General features: G+C 42.6%; 5 protein-coding genes across 6 annotated transcripts; 4 read left to right on the top strand and 1 right to left on the bottom strand.

Moving 5' to 3' along the window:
* Window positions 1–1,415: 1,415 nt before the first annotated feature.
* LOC311044030 (eukaryotic translation initiation factor 2 subunit 2-like) lies at window positions 1,416–2,366 on the top strand (the record flags this gene model as incomplete). Its single annotated transcript, XM_084055452.1, has 1 exon — window positions 1,416–2,366. One exon carries the CDS (start codon window positions 1,416–1,418, stop codon window positions 2,364–2,366), a length of 951 nt encoding a protein of 316 aa, XP_083911578.1.
* A 1,630-nt stretch (window positions 2,367–3,996) lies between these two features.
* On the top strand, window positions 3,997–4,425 carry LOC311044029 (protein LTO1 homolog; the record flags this gene model as incomplete). The annotated part of the gene is made up of 1 exon (XM_084055451.1): window positions 3,997–4,425. One exon carries the CDS (start codon window positions 3,997–3,999, stop codon window positions 4,423–4,425), a length of 429 nt encoding a protein of 142 aa, XP_083911577.1.
* Window positions 4,426–5,163: 738 nt separating this feature from the next.
* Window positions 5,164–7,881, top strand: LOC311044028 (protein CNPPD1-like; the record flags this gene model as incomplete). The annotated part of the gene is made up of 2 exons (XM_084055450.1): window positions 5,164–6,037; window positions 7,808–7,881. 2 exons carry the CDS (start codon window positions 5,164–5,166, stop codon window positions 7,879–7,881), a joined length of 948 nt encoding a protein of 315 aa, XP_083911576.1.
* Window positions 7,882–9,698: 1,817 nt separating this feature from the next.
* On the top strand, window positions 9,699–19,758 carry smyd1b (SET and MYND domain containing 1b). Of its 2 annotated transcripts, XM_084054857.1 has the most exons (10): window positions 9,699–9,955; window positions 11,326–11,508; window positions 12,624–12,837; window positions 13,462–13,592; window positions 14,061–14,099; window positions 14,939–15,140; window positions 17,575–17,667; window positions 18,153–18,316; window positions 18,796–18,964; window positions 19,322–19,758. In XM_084054857.1, exons 1-10 carry the CDS (start codon window positions 9,834–9,836, stop codon window positions 19,487–19,489), a joined length of 1,485 nt encoding a protein of 494 aa, XP_083910983.1. In that variant the 5' UTR covers window positions 9,699–9,833; the 3' UTR covers window positions 19,490–19,758. The 2 variants fall into 2 exon arrangements, with proteins under 2 accessions (XP_083910983.1, XP_083910984.1); XM_084054858.1 differs by lacking the exon at window positions 14,061–14,099 and having other exon boundaries at window positions 9,700–9,955.
* Window positions 19,759–20,090: 332 nt separating this feature from the next.
* On the bottom strand, window positions 20,091–21,127 carry LOC311044026 (fatty acid-binding protein, liver-type-like; the record flags this gene model as incomplete). The annotated part of the gene is made up of 3 exons (XM_084055448.1): window positions 20,091–20,210; window positions 20,609–20,781; window positions 21,061–21,127. 3 exons carry the CDS (start codon window positions 21,125–21,127, stop codon window positions 20,091–20,093), a joined length of 360 nt encoding a protein of 119 aa, XP_083911574.1.
* Window positions 21,128–21,357: the final 230 nt, after the last annotated feature.

Below are 21,357 nucleotides of genomic sequence, written 5' to 3'. Positions count from 1 at the left end.
TAAATGTATACAGCACGTGGTATACATTAAAGACATTAAAGCTAAAGGGATAGCACAAAAAAGTCCTGGGGGCTTGTTTCCATTGAGGTCCTATGTATTCAATTCATCAACATAGAAAAAGAAAGAAATTAACACAATACTTCAACAAATACAAATAAAGGAAAAACGTAGCAGTGAATGACACCTCCTTTCGATGGGAATTTACATTTACCTCCCCTTGTGGTCTCTAGGTGTTTTTGAAAGAAACCAGTGATTCACATCTTTTAATGGATGGTGTCAGGGCATTACACATTTTGGTGGCAGAATAGTAGAATGGTAATTTTCCCATGTGTGTTCTAAATTTGGGTGCCCTTCCCCTCTGGCTCTTGCCCCCTCTCTTTGCTCTTAGGCAGGATGACTTGGGGTGTCATAACATGAACAGACAAAGACATATAGTCCATATACCAACAATTATGAAACAGAAAAACAATTACATATGTCAAATAGAATAAATAACAGGTAAGAAAATTATTATACAAGAGACAACATTTGATTATGTCCCATTGATTTATGGCTGTACTTTCTGTATTGGACAAGACAGGTGGAGGGTTTGGCTATTGATAGGCTATATTGCAGCCCAACCATACAAAGGAGTGTGAGTGGTTTGTATGATATAATGAAGGAGTTGGGGATTTTACAGGCAGGAGGGCACACGCAGATGATGTATATCATGTACAATGGGCCGATGCCCGAGACACACACGGCAAGTTTGAGATCGGCACTTTCCGAGTTACGCCCGGGACAGACAGAGTGAGACAGACACGCATACAGATTCCATTCATTATAGTATAGATAGATAGAGATAGAATTGAGATATGAACCCAAATATCCCCAAATGAAATGTCCTCATTTGGTTTGGTCCAGTGACATCAGCAATGAAGTCAACAATTTTATATAAGTGACGTATAAGTGAAACTGCTTGCAACAGCAATGTCAGTGTTGTTGCTGAATAGGTTAGCAATTGATGACAAACTTTTTTTTACAGTGGGTTATACCAATATGTCATGGTGTCGAGGGCTTGGTCAGAGTACCCATTGTACCCATATATGGAGATATCTGTTTCTGTCTGTCTACCTGTGTCCCTTTTATGCCCATATAAGGAGATCTCTGTATCTGTCAGTCCTTGTCCCTTTTATGCCCATATATGGAGATTCCTGATCTCATCAGTATATGTCCATATATGGTATGCCGCTTTTGTGCCCATATATGGAGCTAACCCGTGATTTGTTTATGGTTATTTTGTCACAGTGATGTGGTTTGTTTATGTTGTCATAGTGACGTGGCCGTCTATATAAGCCCGCTACTGGACATTTTGCTTCAGTGTGACTCGATGAATAAGACATGATAGTTAATTATACCAATATTAGTCCGCAAACATGCCAGGAGACGAGATGACTTTCCATCCCAACATGACCAACAAAGAAATGGAGAAGCCTTTCATGCTGAATGAGGAGGAAGGAGAGGGGATTATCGAAGGACAGGAGTCCAAGGAGATGACGGAGGCAAAGGAGGTGGAACCAGAGAGAGGAGACAATGAGCTGGATCTGGATGATCTGAACATTTTCAATCAGAAGAAAAAAAAGAAGAAACCAAAGATGTTTCACAAAGTTGAGGAGGGAATACAAGAGCTGAAGATCACTGAAGATGAGCAGACGGAGGCTATGGAGGGGGAAACCGTCGATCTCATGTTTCCAGCCAAGAAGAAGAAATCGAAGAAAGTCCACTTCGAGGACGGAGAGATGCAGGAGAATGATGACGCTCTGGAGGATGACGAGGGGAGGACAAACGATGATGGAATCGTGTTTAGCTCCTTAGGACTAGCCGTGGCTGGTTCAGAAAGAGTCTACACATATGACGAGCTGCTCGACCGACTCTACAGCAACATGAGGGAGAAGAACCCAGACATGGTGGCCGGAGAGAAGAAGAGGTTTGTGTTGAAGCCTCCTCACGTAGTCCGAGTGGGTACCAAGAAAACCTCCTTTGTGAACTTCAATGACATCTGCAGTCTATTGCATCGTCAGCCAGAGCATCTTCTAGCTTTCCTCTTGGCCGAGTTGGGTACAAGTGGTTCCATAGATGGAAATGACCAGCTTTTGATTAAAGGTAGATTTCAACCCTACCAGATAGAAAACATTTTGAGAAGATACATCAAGGAATATGTGAGGTGTTACAGCTGCCATTCCCCCGACACCACGCTTCAAAAGGACACGCGTCTCTACTTCCTACAATGTGAGGCTTGCCACTCCCGCTGCTCGGTCACTAGCATCAGGACCGGATACCAGGCGGTCACAGGCAAGAGGGCACAGCTCCGCGCCAAAGCCAACTAAACTAAAGGGGGCCTGAGGGCCTTAGTTGCTTGCGGGTGTCACGCACCAAAAATATGCGTGTCACAACGCGTCACACCTAAACAAACAAAAAGAGGCTTCCGAGGCTACACCTGACCAGGTTTTTTAATTTTGTATTGATTGAATACTTTATTAGTCAGAAATATAAACAGCATGTGGTACAGTCAGGCATTAAGGCTAAAAGGATAACACAAAGAATAAATTAACACAATAATACGTGTCATGGCCAATGGGTTTTAACGTTTTTGGATACTGTTTATTTAGAACTGTCAACGGCGAGGTTACATGGAGCAAGTGAGAGGAACATTGATATGTGGTCTAATGTTGCAGATAAGCTTAAAGATTTGGTTTAAGTGTTGTACACAGTGTTTTGACCTTGCACAGGTATAGGCATGGTGTTTGGCCCTTACATTTCGAGAAATTGTTGGTCCGGGGAGGGGTGGGTGGGTTTATTTTTATTATTATTTTGTTTTATGTTGTTTGTATCTTGTTTTTGTTGAAAAATGTATTCATATTATTATGAATATATAATTGTATTGTCGATTTGATAATAAAAACAATTGATAACAAAAAAAAAAATACGTGTCATCAAAAAATGCAAAAAAAGGAACAACGTAGGCAGTGAATGACACCTCCTTTTGATGAGAATTTACATTTACCCCCTGATAGGTGTTTTTTCAGGCCAATTTTGGCAATTTTTAAAGAAACCAGTGATTCACATCTTTTAATGGATGGTGTCAGGGCGTTCCACGTTTTTGGTGGCAGAATAGTAGAATGAGAATTCTTCCTCTCTGGCTCTTGCCCCCTCTCTTTGCTCTTAGGGAGGATGACTTGGGGTGTCATAACATGAACAAACATAGTCCATATACCAACTATTATGAAAAAATAAACAAATCCCTTCCTCTTTCCCCCCTCCCACAGAAAAACAATTAAATAAGTAAAATAGTATAAATAACAGAAAAGAAAATAATTGTATATATAAAAGAGGAACCGACAACAACATTTGATTATGTCCCATTGATTTATGGCTGCACTTTTTGTATTGGACAGGACAGGTGAGGGGTTTGGCTATTGATAGGCTATATTGCAGCCCAACCATGCAAAGGAATGTGAGTGGTTTGTATAATATAATGAAGGAGTTGGGGATTTCACAGGCAGGAGTACAATGGGCCGATGCCCGTTGGGAACGATGCCTGTTGGGAACCCCTCTGGTTTTACAATACCCGCCCGACTTGCTACAGTATTTGACACCACACACCTCAGGGTCATGAGACAAACATGGCAAGTTTGAGATCGACAGTTTCCGAGTTACGCCCGGGACAGACAGAGTGAGACAGACACGTATACAGATTCCATTCATTATAGTATAGATAGATATTAACCCAAATATCCCCAAAAGAAATGTGGAAGAAATGTTTGGTCCAGTGACATCAGCAATGAAGTCAACAATTTCATATAAGGGACGTATAAGTGAAACTGCTTGCAACATCAATTTCAGTGTTGTTGCTGAATAGGTTAGCAGTTGATGACAGACTTTTTTATAGTGGGTTATTTACTCATTTCTCCAAAGTGTTGAAAATTGATTTAGCTGTAGTTTGATCACTACATGAAGATGGATGGTGGGTTTGGAAATGAAGATTTATTCGACAGCATCATCATGGCAGATAACACATGTTATATGGAGGGATATCATGAGGGATTTGAGAAGGGGATTCCTCTAGGGACGCTTGAGGGCCGGCAACATGGAATCAGATATGGAGCTAGAGTATCTGCAGAGCTTTCTTTCTATTACGGCTTCGCTATCACCTGGAAATGTCTCCTTCAGAACAACAAGGACACCAAATCAAGGAAGCGTGTGAAGGCTCTGGAGACTCTTATGGGGTTGATGGAGAAGTGTCCTTATGATGACCCCCAGGATGAGGACCTGCTAGAGAATGTGGGGAAGGTTCGTGCCAAGTTCAGACAGGTGTGCTCCATGCTGAATGTGCCCTCAGACTTCAAAGACTCCATCAAAGTAGCTTATGACAACAGTTCTTTCTGAATACAGAAGACTACCTCCCTGACCTCCAGGGTGAGGGTGGGAGGAGACAGAGCTGACCATGAAATGCAGATGCATCCCATGGAGCCGAGAGGAAAACAAGCTGATGTGCATCTTCCTATGAGGACAGCTTTGCTGACTGTCGGACAAATGGTTGCAGGGTTGGTGGCATCATGTAAAAAACGAAGGGTCCTATCTTGCGCTCCGCCCTACCCCTTATGCCTAAACTTATTAGCCATGTTTTACTATTTGAAAAACACTTTTAAACAGTTCAACTAGCCGATCTATATCGACACGTTGTGAGCGGCTATTTGAACTATTGTAAAAATATGTTTTTCAAAATAGTAAAACATGGCAAAAAAAGTTTAGGGATAAAGTGGTGAGGCAGCAAGATGGTCGTGTATGAAATATATATGACGTATCTATGATGTATGACTCCAGATAGACAGACACACAGACAAACACAATGCTCTTCAGGATATGGCTTGCCCCCTAGGTGCCACGCTGTACAAATACACTGATATAGTTTAAACATATTCCCATTCCCTGCTGTGTTGTTATGCCTGCCCTCTGGAAGAGCGATCATCTATGGACTATAATATGGAGCGCCATGGAGAATGTGACTCCATAAAGGGGGTGATGTCACGTGATGTCACGCATGCCACAAATGGAAAAAGGCCCCAGCCAAAGTAATGCATGTCTTTCTAACCTCAAGCTCATGTACTCTGTTCAGCCGACAGTATGGGTTTTGATGAGTTTCTTCCCGGTCATCAGAGGTTTTCTGAACAAGTGAGGAAGCGACTCTATTATGGTTTGGACCACGATGTTTCCCTAGACACCCTCTCTTCTCCTGTTACAGATATTGCCGTGGAGTTTCTCCGGAAATCTGCCCCTAGCCCGATAGGAAGGCTCCAGGAGAAGTATGCGGCCCATGTCGCCAGGGAGGCATACATCTCCCCGTGTGCCATGATGCTGGCCCAAGTGTACATAAACAGACTCCGACACAGAAACCCTGAATACCTGCAGCACATCTCCTCCTCTGACCTCTTCTTGATCTCCATGATGGTTGCCAGCAAATACCTGTATGACGAAGGAGAGGATGAGGAGGTTTTCAACAACGAGTGGGGAGCAGCTGGGAAACTGGACGTGCAAACAGTCAACGGCCTGGAGATGGATTTCCTCAAAGCCATTGAGTGGGACCTATACACAGAGCCCAGTGACTTCTTCAACGTTTTGGGTCAATTAGAAACCAGCATTGCAGAGAGGCAAGGTATGAAACGTGGCTGGTTCACATACACCGACCTCTGTGTGCTGCTAGAGCAACCAGCGTGGCGGCACACCCTCACATCCATCTACCAGTATTTCACTAAGGTGTCATGCATGCCAAGCCTGATCTATCTGATAAGTGTGGCAGGTCTCATCGCTACCAGCGTTGTGCTGCACCAGCTCAGCCTTCTTCCTAGGTCCAGCCAGTCACTGCCACTGGGCACAGCTACAGTTGATGTCAGCCCAATGCACCTCCAGACCACCAGTTGTGTTACACCCAGCACCCACCGTCCTGCCCACCACCTTCCCTGCTGTGTCCTGGGCAACGAGAGTCACTACTGCCGATCTGGTGACCCCATGCAGGAGCAACCAAAGCCATCAGCACAATCCTTCAAAATAGCAGATCTACAAGCTTGATGTATCGGCTATTTTGTCCATGAATACAGGTGTGCCTTGAGATGTTGTCTTGCCCATTGGTGTGCCTTAGGCACAAAAAGTTTGAACCACTGTACCGTGTAACTACTCCTTTATCGTTCTTTTTTTCCCTCTTCAAGTTAAGCAAAGTACAGAACTAATGCATTTTACAGCCGCATCCAGCTCACAGTGGCTTGTCCTCATAAAACAGTAAAAGACACAGATGCTTTTTTAATCCCAAAAAGACTTCTGAATTAAATTATTGTGATAAAAATCACAATGTGGTTTATTTTGACTAACCCAGAAATGATTTGACATCGCCATTTAACATTCTATCAAGTGAATGTCTAATCTCATGTACATACCTGCTGCTAATGTGCATGGACCTACCGAAGTGTCTTTTGATTGATTGATTGATTGATTGAATACTTTATTAACAGTTTGCAAATAGTACAGTGGTACGATTATACAATGGTGCTAAAAGGATAACACAGCATTTCCATTATGGTCCTGTGACCCACCTTGCACCATGTCTAACCTCATGTACATAGAGCACATGCTGGTTTATGCGTGTATATATACTAGAGGTTTGGGCCACGGCCCGAACACCTACATCGCACTGCCGTCATAGTGTCGGGGGCTTGGTCAGAGTACCCGTTGTACCCATCTGTCTGTCTCTTTTGTGCCCATATATGGAGATGTCCGTTTCTGTCTGTCTACCTGTGTCCTTTTTATGCCCATATATGGACATATCTGTCAGTTTTTATCACTTTTATCAGCATCAACATGCCCATATAAGGAGATCTCTATCTATCAGTCCCTGTCCCTTTCATGCCCATATATGGAGATTTCTGTATCTGTCAGTCCTTGTCCCTTTCATGCCCATACGTGGAGATTCCTGATCTCATCAGTATATGTCCATATATGGCATGCCGCTTTTGTGCCCATATATGGAGCTGTGGTTTGTTTATGGTTATGTTGTCACAGTGACTTGGCCGTGAATTATTTTTTTTGCCTCTCCTTGACATATCTTTGTTGTTTGATTTTTCTCCTTCCTTGCTCTCCCTGCCCCCTTCTTTCTTTTCCTCTTTCTGAGAACAGCAAAACAATGGAGCTTGCACAAAAACAAACTCACCCACTTTACACTTGTTTTATCTAAAGCTAAACACTTAAGTGTTTCAATGGATGATAACATGATAGTCATTAGTTCTACATGTATTTCCTGCAATATATAAAAGCGGATCAACATTCACCCACAGGCTGTGTGCATGTTCTGTTGTCCTTAATTTTATCATCAGCTTTCTTCCTCTTGCCCCCTCGGTCTCTTCCCCCAAACAACACACTTCTTACTCCTTACTCTGCTGATTATTGGGTACAATAATCTGAACAGATCTTCGCATCCCTCCAGGGACCAGCCTGCTCCAGGACACTGGGTCAGAAAGAAAGAAAGAAAAAAAGAAAGAAAGAAATCCTAAACAATAACACAATCCCTAGCCTCGGAAACCCATGCATTTTTTTCCCTAACTCCCACCATTCTCATTTTAGTTCATTTCTTAGGCTTTTCTCGGCCGTTATTTGATGGGTATTGTGCAGAGACAGGAAACACAGAGACAGTAGGATAGTGACATGGCATTAGAGCCCATGTGGTATGAGCCCTAACCACTTGGCTACCAGGAACTCCCACCTGCTGTTGTCTGTTCCCCAGGTGGCTTCTTTGCTTGTACACATAGCTCAGTTCTACTGTTGGTGGCTCGCTCTGGGTCTTTCCTCAAGTACTGAAGGCGGAACATGGAGGACAGCATTGAGACTGTCTGGTGTTACACTGCAAAGAGACAACCAGAGTCACCAAAGAAGAAGCCGTGGATAGCTGTAAAATCAGCTGGAGACACAAAATGGATCAAATATGACACTATGAAGCTCTTGTCCTTGAGCAGATTTTTTTTTTTTTTTTTTTTTTTTATATAATTTTTATCCCACGATTTTTGTAACCCACATTTTTTCACCCAGTGCCAATTGCCTATGTAATCCTGGGCACTACCTACCCTCTGCCAGCTTAGGGAGAGCCCAAGCTGAAGCTCATGCCTCCTTCAATGCATGAGGAGCAAGCAGGCCGCTTCTTATCACCCGACAGGGGGGAATTTCCCTGGTTGGACATAGCGCGTGGAAGGAACACGTTATTCCAACCAGTTCCCTTCTCCTCCATCAGGCGCCCCGGCTGACCAGGGGGAGGCAGTATAGTGACCAGGATTACTACATGTTTTTGTGAGGGTATTAACTACCCTAGGAGACACGGGGAGAACATGCAAACTCCACACAGAGTAGGCCCTTTCACCAACCCCACCTAGGGTATGGGCGCCGATGACGTGGAGGAGAGAACACGCCCCCAGCGCCCACAGCGTCCCTGGCGGGAATCGAAACCAGGACCTTCTAGCTGTGAGGCGACAGCGCTACCGACTGCGCCACCGTGCCCCCTTCCTTGAGCAGATTGAGATGAATCCATGCCTCAAGCACTATCCCTCATCCCCCAGCTTGTTTGGGTGACATCTCCCGGTTTGCCTACAGTTTTACGGACCCCCAGGGAGGTGGAATTGTAGGCTACCTGTCTTTCAATGTCAGCTCCCCCCTAGGGTCTGGCCGCGGGAATCTTTAAGAACCTTACTGTCAAGACAGGGCTTGTGCCCAGGTGGCCGGTCTATCCTGGGTGCTGTACTGCACTGGTAAGGCAGCCAGAGATATGATGTTCCAGGTATTGGCCAAAGAGCAACCAGATCTCAGTCCTCAACTATGCCATGGCTGTAGTACTCAGTGTTGGCAGATTCTGTGAGAGAAACAAGCAACCAGGTCTAGGAAAACCAGCCCAAAAGAAGCAACTATGGGCCACATGAGCACTTTAACATATATACATCAGCTATTTGAAAATAGTAGATCTACAAGCTCACAACGCGTCGCGATGCGACGCGTTGTGAGCTTGTAGATCGGCTATTTTCAAAAAAAATCTTGCGGGGAAATTATAATAAGCAGATCTGGCAACTACATGCCAACTACAGCCATGGCTTATAGATGGTAGTCTAGGATTTTTTTCCACACACCCCAATTAGAATTAAATTTAGACAGAAAGAACGAGAGCGAGGGGGGGTGGGGGGGTATTCAGAAAAGTGAGAGAGATAGCGTAAAGAACTTGCCAGAAGTGAATGGAGCGACAGATGGGGTGGCCCTGTCTCTGTCAAGCCACCATGCAGCTGTCTAACGTCACCATGGCCGACCCCTGACAGACAGGCCCAGCTGAGGGACAAAAATACCCCACAGGACCTCGCACCTACCAACTCATGGTAGGGGAGGGGAGGTTCTGTTTGTTCATTTGATATGAACTACTAGGATGTATGAAATAGTCGTTAAATCACAGAGGGGTCCTTAGATTGGCAGTTGAATGGAGGCGAAAGACAATTTGACCCCTCTTTTCAGGACAATTTGTTCCTCATTAGCAATGCAAATGTCACCTCATCCCTTTTCTGTCACTTGGCACCCTTCACGGGGTGATGGGCTATTTTAAGACCTTTTGGTTGGGAATGTGCAGTTGTCATGCTGGAGGGATAAGAGGACACAGATAGTAGGAGTAGCTCAACTAACCACCAACCCCTGAACAGTAGTAGCCTCTCATTCCTGCCTCTGACGCTCTTCTGCTCTCATCTGCTGGACTGACTGGTCATCTCTCTGGAACCAGCACAGCTATCATGGAGAACATTGAGGTATTTGACGCACCTGGAAAAGGGAGAGGTCTGAAGGTCACCAAGGAGTTTTGGGCCGGAGATGTTCTTTTCGCAGAGCCTGCCCTTGCCGCTGTGGTATTTGACAGGTACAGTACAGTATATGGCTTGTGCACGTGTTTGCTCACCGTTTTCAGTCATGTGTTCAGGTTAAACAATGGGGCGATGGGCAGCTGAGTTGTGGTTGTGTTTGCTCACTTCTTTCCATAAAATATATGCTTAACAAGGGTAGTGCAATTAATAATTTGATACAACCTTTTTCAAACTGTGATTTGATCTCATCTGAATTAGGATTGGTGAGATTTTCTATAGTAGAGATCCAGTCAATCGTGAAGTTTCATGGTCATAGAGTAAACTGCAACACACGCACACGCACACGCACACGCACACACACACACACACACACACACACACACACACACACACACACACACACACACACACACACACACACACACACACACACACACACACACACACACACACACACACACACACACACACACACACACACACCAGGCCTCTTGAACTGAGGTATATCTCCTGAGATATGTTCCTGCATGCAGTTAATTCATTATCTAAACCATAATGAATGGACTCTCCTCGTGTTGATGACACGTGAGAAGAAAATACCCCAAATATCTCATGTCTATGAAGAAATGTTATAATTAACATTTTCCTAGAGAGATTTGCGTGTCCAGGGGTTTTCAACCTTTTTCATGCCATAGCATAGAGAGACAAATTCACTTTCATTAGGTTATGGATCCCATTTCAAATTATTACGGCCTAGGGACCCTGTTGAAAAGATGTTTTGGCTCAAAGGAATGTCTACATGTCTTGATTGTACATCATGCGAATTGCCACACACTCACTATTCTGACACACACTTTTATTTAGAAAAATAGCATTCCAGCTCTGTGCTGCCTTCGTCACAGGGTTAAGGCTGATGAAGTGTTGGTATTTTTCTAATTAAATCTGTGCAGAAACTATTTTGTTTTACTTTGATTGAGCCATGTTGGCCAGCACCTCACAAATACAGGTCTGTGTTTTCTTCCTCTGTTTTGAACTGTACATGTTGTTAGAATAGTTTCTTTTTTTGGATTGTAATAATACAAAACAAAATTGTCAGGGGCACAGAACATCAATTTCAGATTGAGGTTGATCAGTGTTTTGAAACAGAGGAAAGGAGAAAGAACTATCTGTGATGCATTTTGTCCTTGGGGGATGGGAGGATAGAGGTGTCACCATTTGGTCATATGTCATTCACACCTTGATAAGAGTTGAATTGGTTCCTGCCTGTGTGTTTATTTATAGAATACAAAATGGGACCAACAGCACCATGTTTTTACTTACTTTAGCTACCTCTCCACCTCTGGAACCCTTCCATCACTCAATCCTAAATGCTTCACATTTAAAAATATGCCTATTCTTATGGCTTCTTTCTTTCCTCCCTCTGTAGCCTAGCAGACCGCATCTGCCACAGCTGTTTCCGCAGTCAGCCGAAGCTCCAGCGGTGTGGCCAGTGTAAATTTGCCCATTACTGTGACCGTACCTGCCAGCGTGCCGCCTGGGATGAACACAAGAATGAATGTGGCGCCATTAAGACGTACGGCGTTGGCAAGGTACCCAATGAGAGCATCCGGTAAGCACGGCGAGAGCAAAACGTGTGTGTGGGGGGACTCAGTTGCATGAATTCATGCTTGCTTATGAATAATCAGGAATGTAGATGATATCACAGTGTCTCGGGCATGAACAACACATTAGTTAAAGCATTAACTGAGGAAAGTACATGATCAGGAATGATGACTTATCAAGCATGATCATGATTTCTTCTTAGTTCACAACTAAATGGACAGCTGAACAAAAGCCAACCCACCACAGCACAGAACACAAATTAAGTGTTGTAATCATTAACTATGCATTAGCTAATGTTGAGGAATTCTGCATCAAGATGCTGAGGCAGATGGAGACAATTAAGTTTGTATTGTAGATCGTATGATATCACAGGAGATATCACAGGAGGAGGACATCAGACATATTTCGGCCATTTGAAAATAGCAGATCTACAAGCTTGCGACGCATTGTGAGCTTGTAGATTGGCTATTTTCAAAAGATTTTAATACTTTTTGAAAACTTGTGAAATGGGACATTATGCGTAATTTTTACTTTTGGTACTTAAAGTACATATTGATGCCAATACTTTTGTACTTTTATTCAAGTAAATGTGTATTTCTACATTGTGGTATTGATACTTTTACTTAAGTAAAAAAAATAGTACTTCTTCCACCACTGTTCATAAGTCATCATTCCTGATCATTGTTGAGGGGGTTCCTTTCAGAAATTGATATACCACATATCACTTATTACTTGAATTACAAGTTAAGGTACAATATTGCTTTCTGTGTGTAGTGTGTTCATCCTCAAATGAATCTGAAAAAGACAATAGGCAGAAATGGAAGCGGTTAGGCTAAATGAATTCCACAATGTTATAACTTATTAGTATTAAAATGCAATTTTTGCAAATTTTTTTTTTTGCTTAAAATCAGAAGCTGCAGCATCCTCTACCAGTGCATGGGATATTTTGAAAAATAGAATACACCTGCAAGTCTAAATAGTGATACTAATACATTGGCATTAGTGTGTATGAATTTGTTAGAACTTAAGTACAGTACTACTTGAGTAAATGTACTTAGTTACCTTACACCACTGGGCCTGAAGTGATGTGTCTTTCATTCTTCATCCCTTAATTCTGCCCAGCCTGGTGGCTCGCATCTTCTGGCGTCTCGACAAGGAAGGCGGCGTGGTGTCCGACACGCAGCTGACCACTGTAGAGGAGCTGGAGGACCACGTGGCGGACATGCCTGAGGATGACCATAAGGAGCTCAGGGTAGACATCCACAACTTCCTGGACTTCTGGCCACGCAGCTCCAAGCAGCACAACACCAACGACGTCTCACACCTCCTAGGAGTGGTGCGTTGTTCATGCCATATCTATCTATCTATCTATCTATCTATCTATCTGTCTATCTGTCTATCTGTCTATCTGTCTATCTGCCTATCTATCTATCTGTCTATCTGTCTGTCTGTCTGTCTGTCTGTCTGTCTGTCTGTCTGTCTGTCTGTCTGTCTGTCTGTCTGTCTGTCTGTCTGTCTGTCTGTCTGTCCGTCTGTCTGTCATTAATTCACTGAACTGCAGCAGCACACTACCATCTTTGTGTCACACATAGGACTGTCACAATTATTAATCGCCTGATTACAATTTAGGCATTTAGCAGACACTCTTAATCCAGAGCGATTCACAGTAAGCAAGGAAAACACGACGTAATACATCAAATGCATGGAAATAGCAATCTAGGATTATATCAGAAATGTCATATTTCCATTCTTATTTTCATGTCGATGTCCATGCTCTTTTAACTTATTCTGGACATTTATATTAGGGCACAGAAAACTAATTAATTTATACATTTGGCACTTAGAGTGTGTACAAATGAACCAAATGGACCTTACGGGTCCAATTGATTACGTCTTTACACTATCTGAGTTAAATTATTATACTGTGCAGTTATCTATAATCCTCTGCTTTGTCCCTCAGGTCAACTGCAATGGCTTCGGTGTGAGTGACCAGCGGGGTCTTAACGCAGTAGGTGTGGGTCTGTTCCCTAACCTGTGTCTCATCAACCACGACTGCTGGCCCAACTGCACTGTTGTCATGAACCACGGCAAGTATGTACAACACCTTTTACTGTTGTTGAGGCCGATAACTGTTCAGCAATATCCATGATCTGTTTTGATCGATCAATATTTCTACTGAAGCTAAGCTCATTTATATGAAGTGCCGCTTGTCGAAAGTAACAGCTTCCCGGCGCTCCTCGTTCCGCTTTTGTCACTGGTACTGGTTTCTCACTTGTACTGTAACATATATTATTATTATTATTTTTGTATATCCTAATAGCCTTAAGAATCCTGTTTGTCTGAAACAATCTCAAATGTAAATGCTTTTGCAGTGTGTGTGTGTGTGTGTGTGTGTGTGTGTGTGTGTGTGTGTGTGTGTGTGTGTGTGTGTGTGCGTGCGTGCGTGCGTGCGTGCGTGTGTGTTTGGTATGCAACTTCTATACATATATAGTGTATGTGAATGTGTTGTGTGCAGTCTGGTTGTGTTTGGTGTAAACCGCTTCCTGCTTTGTCTTTCAGTCAATCAGCTCTGAATACTATGTATCACTCTCAACGGAGGTGCGTTACCTCCACCTCCACCTTGGCCCCGTTCATATGTATAATAATCCATCAAAACATTCCCATTTAGATCAAAGTCCCTCACATAAAACACCTAACTACATAACTATCAGCATACTCACCACCCCTTCCTTTCCATCACTTGCATCACTTGATGCCCCGATGCTCTATGAATGCATCACCACATAGCTTGCTATTTGAATGCTCTAACCTTTGCCCTATCTAATTTAGCATCACACAGGGGGATAATAACCTAGATGACCTTCCGTAGCATTAGCTGTCCCTGCTTCCTCCTTATTTTTCATGGCTCTCTTCCACTGTCTATCAACTTTCTTTTCATGTTTGGTCTTTCGTGACTTCCGTCTGTTGCGTTTTCTGTCTTGTTTATGTGTGTGTGTGTGTGTGTGTGTCTCTCTCTCTCTCTCTCTTTGCACTAGCATAGCTGCTACACAGAGTGTTGTGTGAGTGTGTAAAGCCTTTATACTTTGTTGTACCAGTGCCGGTAGCTGACAAAATAACTGATAGAAACAGCAATTTTCTATGCAGACTATTCCCAGGAATGTAGCTTCAAAAGTTAATTAATAATATTAATGAATAATATTAATTAACTCAACCCTCTGAAAAGTACAGTATGCAGAGGTTCCTCTAGGTGTCCTCTGTCTCTCATCTGAACTGCTAGAATTGAAAGCAAGCAATGTTATGGAACTGATTGCTGTGGGCAAATCAGTTCCCTCAAATAAGTGTAAATAGGAGAAAAGACATGTGGGATCATGAAAACCAAACAAGACAGCCCCTGCATGAATTCCTAAGTGCCCTCTCTGTTTTGAACCCGTCCCCAGGATTGAGCTGCGGGCCCTGGGTAAGATCTCAGAGGGAGAGGAGCTGACGGTGGCCTATGTGGACTTTCTGACCCTGACAGAGGACCGTCAAAAGCAACTGAAGAACCAGTACTTCTTTGACTGCACGTGTCAGTCATGCAAGGACCACTTTAAAGACGATTTAAAGATGGCAGGAAAGGAAGTGGAAGAAGGAGAAGAAAAGGTTTGTGCTCAAAAGATTGTCTTTTTTTATTGTTGTTAACAGCCGTATTATACTACACAGAACAAACATACTAAAAGTGTTTTCAACCTTTTTACTGCTGGCTTGGGTGGTAAAAACACAGAAAAGGCAAAGGTGGGGTGGGTGGGGTGGGGTATGGGGGGTCGTGGTCGTACATAAACTATTTAAAGCTCGAATCCAGGCCTTATTTGAATGAATACAAATGTATTCTAACCAATCTTACGTTAATACAATATAACTAAACTAGTACATCTGCAGTGGTTGGAGGAGGTGGTCTCCCTGCTCTTCCATTGAGAACTTTAGACTCTGTCTGGTAGGAGGACACCTACTGGTTGACAATGAGCCAAAGCTCATAATGCCAATATTCTCCCCTTGCCAACTGGGATTCAGCTGTGTTGTTGCGTTTGTGTTTTTGGAGACCAGGGTTCAAGTCCCCGGTGTTACAGTAGCAATTTTTACCTCTCTCTCTTTCGGGACAGGACATAAAACTTAAAGTTGAGGCTATAAAATCCTTTGCTGTTATATTATATATCAACGAATCAACACGAAATAAATAAAAAAATGTATCAACTACTAATTTGATAGTCTGATTAACTGATTAAGCCCTATTTTATACATTGTTGTACAATGGTATCGTTACTTGTGAGTTTACTTGTGAGCTTGTACATCTGCTATATGCAATATTTTGGGAAAATCGATTTATCATAATCGATTAAATCAGTTAGTCGATTAACTGTTGCATGAGAGCATATAGACCCACCGTCTTACAATAGAGGGTCTGATCACAAGTCAGCATGTCTGGGTTTAGCCAGAGGAAGGGTCCAGGCATCACTCTGACTTGCTGTGCTGTAACAGAAGTCTGTGGTCGGGCAGTTCATGTCCTTAACCACTTTTAAAGAGATGCGTCCCAGACGTTAGCTATCTATCTAATCAGCTGGCTACTGCAGCGAGACTAATCAGTGCATGATGTAACTGTTACATAATACTTTACACGTGTCTTACCTTATGACCTTTCATGACCATACTGTTTGAAATAGAAGGCATTACAGTTCTGTCAACACAATTATCCAGTCCATTGTGTGTGTGTGTGTGTGTGTGTGTGTGTGTGTGTGTGTGTGTGTGTGTGTGTGTGTGTGTGTGTGTGTGTGTGTGTGTGTGTGTGTGTGTGTGTGTGTGTGTGTGTGCTTGTGTGCATTTGTGTGCGTGCGTGTGTGTGTGCGTGTGTGTGTGTGTGCGTGTGCATGTGCGTGTGCGTGTGCGTGTGTGTGTGTGCGTGTGTGTGTGTGTGTGTGTGTGTGTGCGTCCGAGTGAGTAAGTGAGTGACAGATAGATAGAGAGACAGAGAGGGGTATGTCTTCTATGTCTAGAGTTATTATTAGTGTCTGCCAGGGATTGTCAACAGCTAGGGTTCAACTCATTCAAGCGGGGGAGGGTTGTTAACAACCACCTGTTTCTTTTCCATTTTATAATTGTCTCTGGTTAAAGAAAAGAATTGTTACCATTAACCACTTAAGCCCAATTTTATACTTTGGCTATTCAAATAAAACCGATCTACAAGTTCACAACGCATGGCATTGCAACATGTTATCAGCTGTATATTAGATCTTGTATCTATGTTGTACATTAGCTTTGCTATTTTTGAAAAAATTCGAAGCCTTGAAAAATAAAAATATATATATTTTTCTTGTTATTAGGGTTTTGTTTTATGTAGCCTGCAATGTCTTGCCTAATTTAGGGACTCCAGGGTTAAAGTGATACTGATGAAAGGATACACTGATAAGAAGTGAAAGAGCTTTGAGGTACCATGACTCTTTAGTCAGTTTAAAGGTCTTCTCAAGATAAAGGTTATCAAAGACTTTGGAATCAAGTTTGAATGACAAAGCTAATAATCCAGATGATTATTAATAGGTTTTTCATCATTTTCGCTAGCATATTGTCAATATACGGATCCAGTTGGCTACTTAATCACTTAGCCCAAAACTCAAAATAACTGATCTACAAGCTTACAACACGTCACTATGCGATTCGTATTGATCCTATAGATCTGCAATTTTCGCTATGTGATATCTTATGAAGAACAAAACTTATAACTTGAAGATATTTCAGATATGTGATAACCTCAGGGATCATTCACACCACTGTGATTTTTCTCCACACCGTTATAATGCTTAATTTATGCTCTGCCGTATAATGGTGTCGAGCACTGACAATGGGAGATCTATAAGCTCTCAACATGTCACAGGTGCGACGTGTTGTGAGCTTGTAGATCTGCTATTGTCAGTGCTCGACGCCATTATACAATGAAGTATATAAAACGGTTTTGTCTTGTCGTGAATCTTTGGTCTGAATTAGGCTTCATGCCTTCATTCAAGCATTATTTTTGCCTCACAGACTCTCTCCCTTTCCCCATATTCAGATACCTGAAGAGCAAGTGAAGGAAGCAACAGATTATTGCTTCCAGATGATGCAGAAGATGGAAAAGGCTCGTTTAGAGGGTGAATACGGACAGGTACAGTCGAGCTTAAAATTACAGCTATGCAAAATGGACACAGATTCCCCTAGAATAGATCAGTGATTCTCAACCGTTTTTGATATAGTTTGATATGCAATTTCTATCTCAGGGATCCCAATCTACAATGTCAAATCTTCAGTTTTCATTTAACTGAGAGTGTACCAATGGAACCAGTTTGGTTCCACATATAAACTCTGTGTTATAGACCCGTAAGGTTCCATTCAGTTCCTAATTCTCAATCATTTACTGTAGCTTGGGATCCCCTGGAACTCCTGTCGGGTCCCTGGACCCCACAGTTGAGAACCACTGCACTAGATCACCCCCAATCGCATTAGGCTACCACATGAAAATCCTTTGAAACTAATTTTCAGATGACTGAAGACAAGAAATACATTTTTCAGCCATGTTGCTTATTGCTCATCAGCTCACGCTCATCCGTCCCACTTTGGATTCTGTTTTCTTTCTACCTATCTTTTCCTCAGGTGGTGAAGATATGCAGTGAATGCATAGAGAAGGTAGAGCCGGTTTTGGCGAACACTCACATCTACTTGCTGAGAATATGGAACACGTATAGTGAAGTGCAGGCCTACCTGCAGTTCAACAACGATGCCGCAGAATATTCACGCAAAATGGTGGAGGGATACTTGTGAGTATACAGACCATAAAGGATAGAATAGGCTTTGAGCACAACCGTAGTTCCTATTTCCAGAATGTGGAATAAACATTTCCTGTTCCGTGTCAAGTTTCTCATAAGTTTAATTTGATTGGCTCAGCAGCAGTGTTTAACTGGAAACCAGGGGTGTTAAGTAACTAAGTACTACTCAAGTACTTTAATTAAGAACAGTTTTGAGGTATTTTTTACTTTACTGGAGTATTTCAAATTTTCAGTACTTGTACTTCACTACATCTCAGAGGCAAATATTGTACTTTTACTCCACTACAATTAATTGAAAGCTTTAGTTACTTTGTAGATGTTGAACTTTTGTACTTTTACTCAAGTACATTTTGAATTCCGGACTTTTACTTGTAACAGAGAATTTCTATATTTCAGTTTTTTTTTTAATAAAATTGGTGGTAGCAAGCATTTGTGCATACAGTATGCCTTAATTTCAACCCTTCTCACAGGAAACTGTATCACCCCAACAACGCAGCCATGGGTATGGCTGCCATGCGGGCAGGTGTGACCCACTGGCAGGCCGGGCGCATAGAAGTTGGCCATGGGATGATCTGCAAGGCCTATGCCATCATGTTGGTCACCCATGGTCCCACACATCCCATCGTCAAGGACCTGGAGGTAAGCACTGGGCCTCTTACAGCAGTACCTCTCAAAGTGGGAGGGGGTCCCCAGCAAAATGTGTTATAAGCATCAAAGGTTTAACCACTTTAACCAGTTTAATCCTATATACATTGGCTATTTGAAAATAGCCGATCTGCAAACTGCGCTTGAAGATCGCCTATTTTCAAAAGATCTTGAAAATATTTGGCCAATTTTGGATATTACTGAAACAGTCATGAAAATCAAACATCTTGAGTCGTCCCATGGCTGTGATTTCACTGTAGTATCCGTTAAGCCTTTACAGTAGAGACCATTGGACATCTTTTCCAGTGAGGTAACTAATGACACTAATCTCTGGCCTCTTTCCCCCCCTAGCAAATACGCCTCCAGACAGAGATGGAGTTGAGGATGTTCAAACAGAACGAGTACGTTTACTACCAGATGAGAGAGGCGGCGCTTAAGAACAGACCAATGTCCATGATGAACGAACCTACTGTGGAAGACGGAATTAAGAACCTCTTTCATCAAAGGAAGAGAAAATAGAATTACAATCCAAGACATCCAGTGGGTGTCCAGTGGCTAAGCAGATTCTGCATTACATGGTCAACGTGTCACCAGTTGGGAGTCTAGCTGGTGATCTCCCTCTCTGCCCCCAGTGTCTCCACCCCTCTACTACCCCATCGAAATTAACTACAAGAAGAAATCCCATTATATGTTTGAAGTACAGTAGCTTCCCCTGGATAATGCTTTGTTTTTGATTAAGGATGTTTTCATTTTTGTAAGCTACACATTTGATTAAATAAAGGTCTAACACAAAATTGAGCGCAGTTCTTTTAAAACCATGGATAGCAGCATATTTAAAAGGGCTTTATAAGTAGCATCCACTTTTGTTAAGGCTCCAGTGTCACCTATAACGCACTTGGCTCCTTACAGCACAGGTCTGCCTCTACCTTTGAAAGCCTATTATACCCAGTCCCCCCAAATAAAAGGATCAAAGTTCTGCCTTTACATAATTTTTATTATCCAAGTAGTGTAGTGTTACATTCGCTTGCTTATCCTCTTGAATACAATGCCAGCCACTGTCAGCGTCTGAGAAGAAAGAAGTGACAGGTGTGATTGAGCCAAGACATACAAATCATTTAAACTAACCCTCCTGCCCGTTGCCATTACTCACATGGACAATCGTGTCCCCAACCAGTTCTGTGACGGAGTCAATTCCCTTCAGGCTAACCTTCAGCTTGTTGCCCTCACGCGTAACCACACCCTAGAGAGACACAATAGCCAGTTGGTCAAAAATCACGTCAAATGCATAAACTATTTAACCCATTAAGACCCGAGACAGATTCTACAAATGCCTTCTAAATCAGTAGTTCTGATTTTTTTCAAAAATGTTCAAAAACAGTAGATTCTCGTCCCGCACTGCAATGAGTGCAATCTTGTATATCTGGCATTTTTGAATAGCCAACGCTAAAATCAAAAATGTTTTAATGGGTTAATCAGAAAAGGGCACAGAAGCAGTTGAGTGATACATTATGCTAATGAGTCTGAATCACAATGTCCTTGTCACATAGGACGACATGCAGCCACTGTCCCCTTTACTTGGCACAAAGTGACCAAACTTTGAGTAGCCCAACAAATTAATGAGGTGAAAAGTTGCGTTACCTTGACCTTCTCTCCTGTGATAGTCTCCAGCTCAGACTCCTGTCCAATGGTAAAGCTGTTAGCATGGACCCTTGGGCCAGTAGTAACTGTTACTTTGAAGCTGTCACCAGTCTCCTCAATCTCAGAAATGCTCTTCACGTCTTTGCCTTTCTGGATGAGTTCATCAGGGACACCTGGGAAAAAGATTTAGGTTGACTTATTAAAAGGCAACCAGCTTCAATATACAGTAATATAGCCGTAAACTGCTTCCTTTAGCGCTGCCAAATGGACACAAATGCAGTCACATTCCTTTTCTAGTCTTGATTGTATAATTGTTGCTTTAAAGTAATTTGACCAAGTCTCAACATTTCACCATTTTATCAATCTGTCCATTTTCATGGTGGCCAAGCCAAGCAGTACAGTTTCCTTTGGATTTCACAATCAACAGAAGATCACAACATTTCAAGTCTTACCAATGGCCTTCATGAAAGACTCAAAGTTCTCCTGAGACTCCAGTTGGTATTTTCCAGAGAAAGACATGGTGGTGGCAGAAAGGTAAGGTATACAAGGTCAAGCCTGGCATTACCAGCCTACTTTATACTATTACCTACCACCTCAGCAATTATTAACCACGCTGTATCCATTTAGGGCTGGGCCAGCCCACTTCTACTGTAGCTGAGCTCAAAGTAGAGTCTAAAGGACAAAAAGAGGGGATGGTACATAGATAAAAGGATCATAGAAGGTAACCGTCTTAAGAGTAATGTCATGTG

This window comes from Gymnoscopelus microlampas, assembly GCF_963454915.1.
Source record: "Gymnoscopelus microlampas genome assembly, chromosome: 4".
In the NCBI taxonomy this organism is placed as follows: Eukaryota; Metazoa; Chordata; class Actinopteri; order Myctophiformes; family Myctophidae; genus Gymnoscopelus; species Gymnoscopelus microlampas.
Note: the sequence above shows the minus strand (reverse complement) of the source record. Positions and strands in the feature narration are given on the sequence as shown.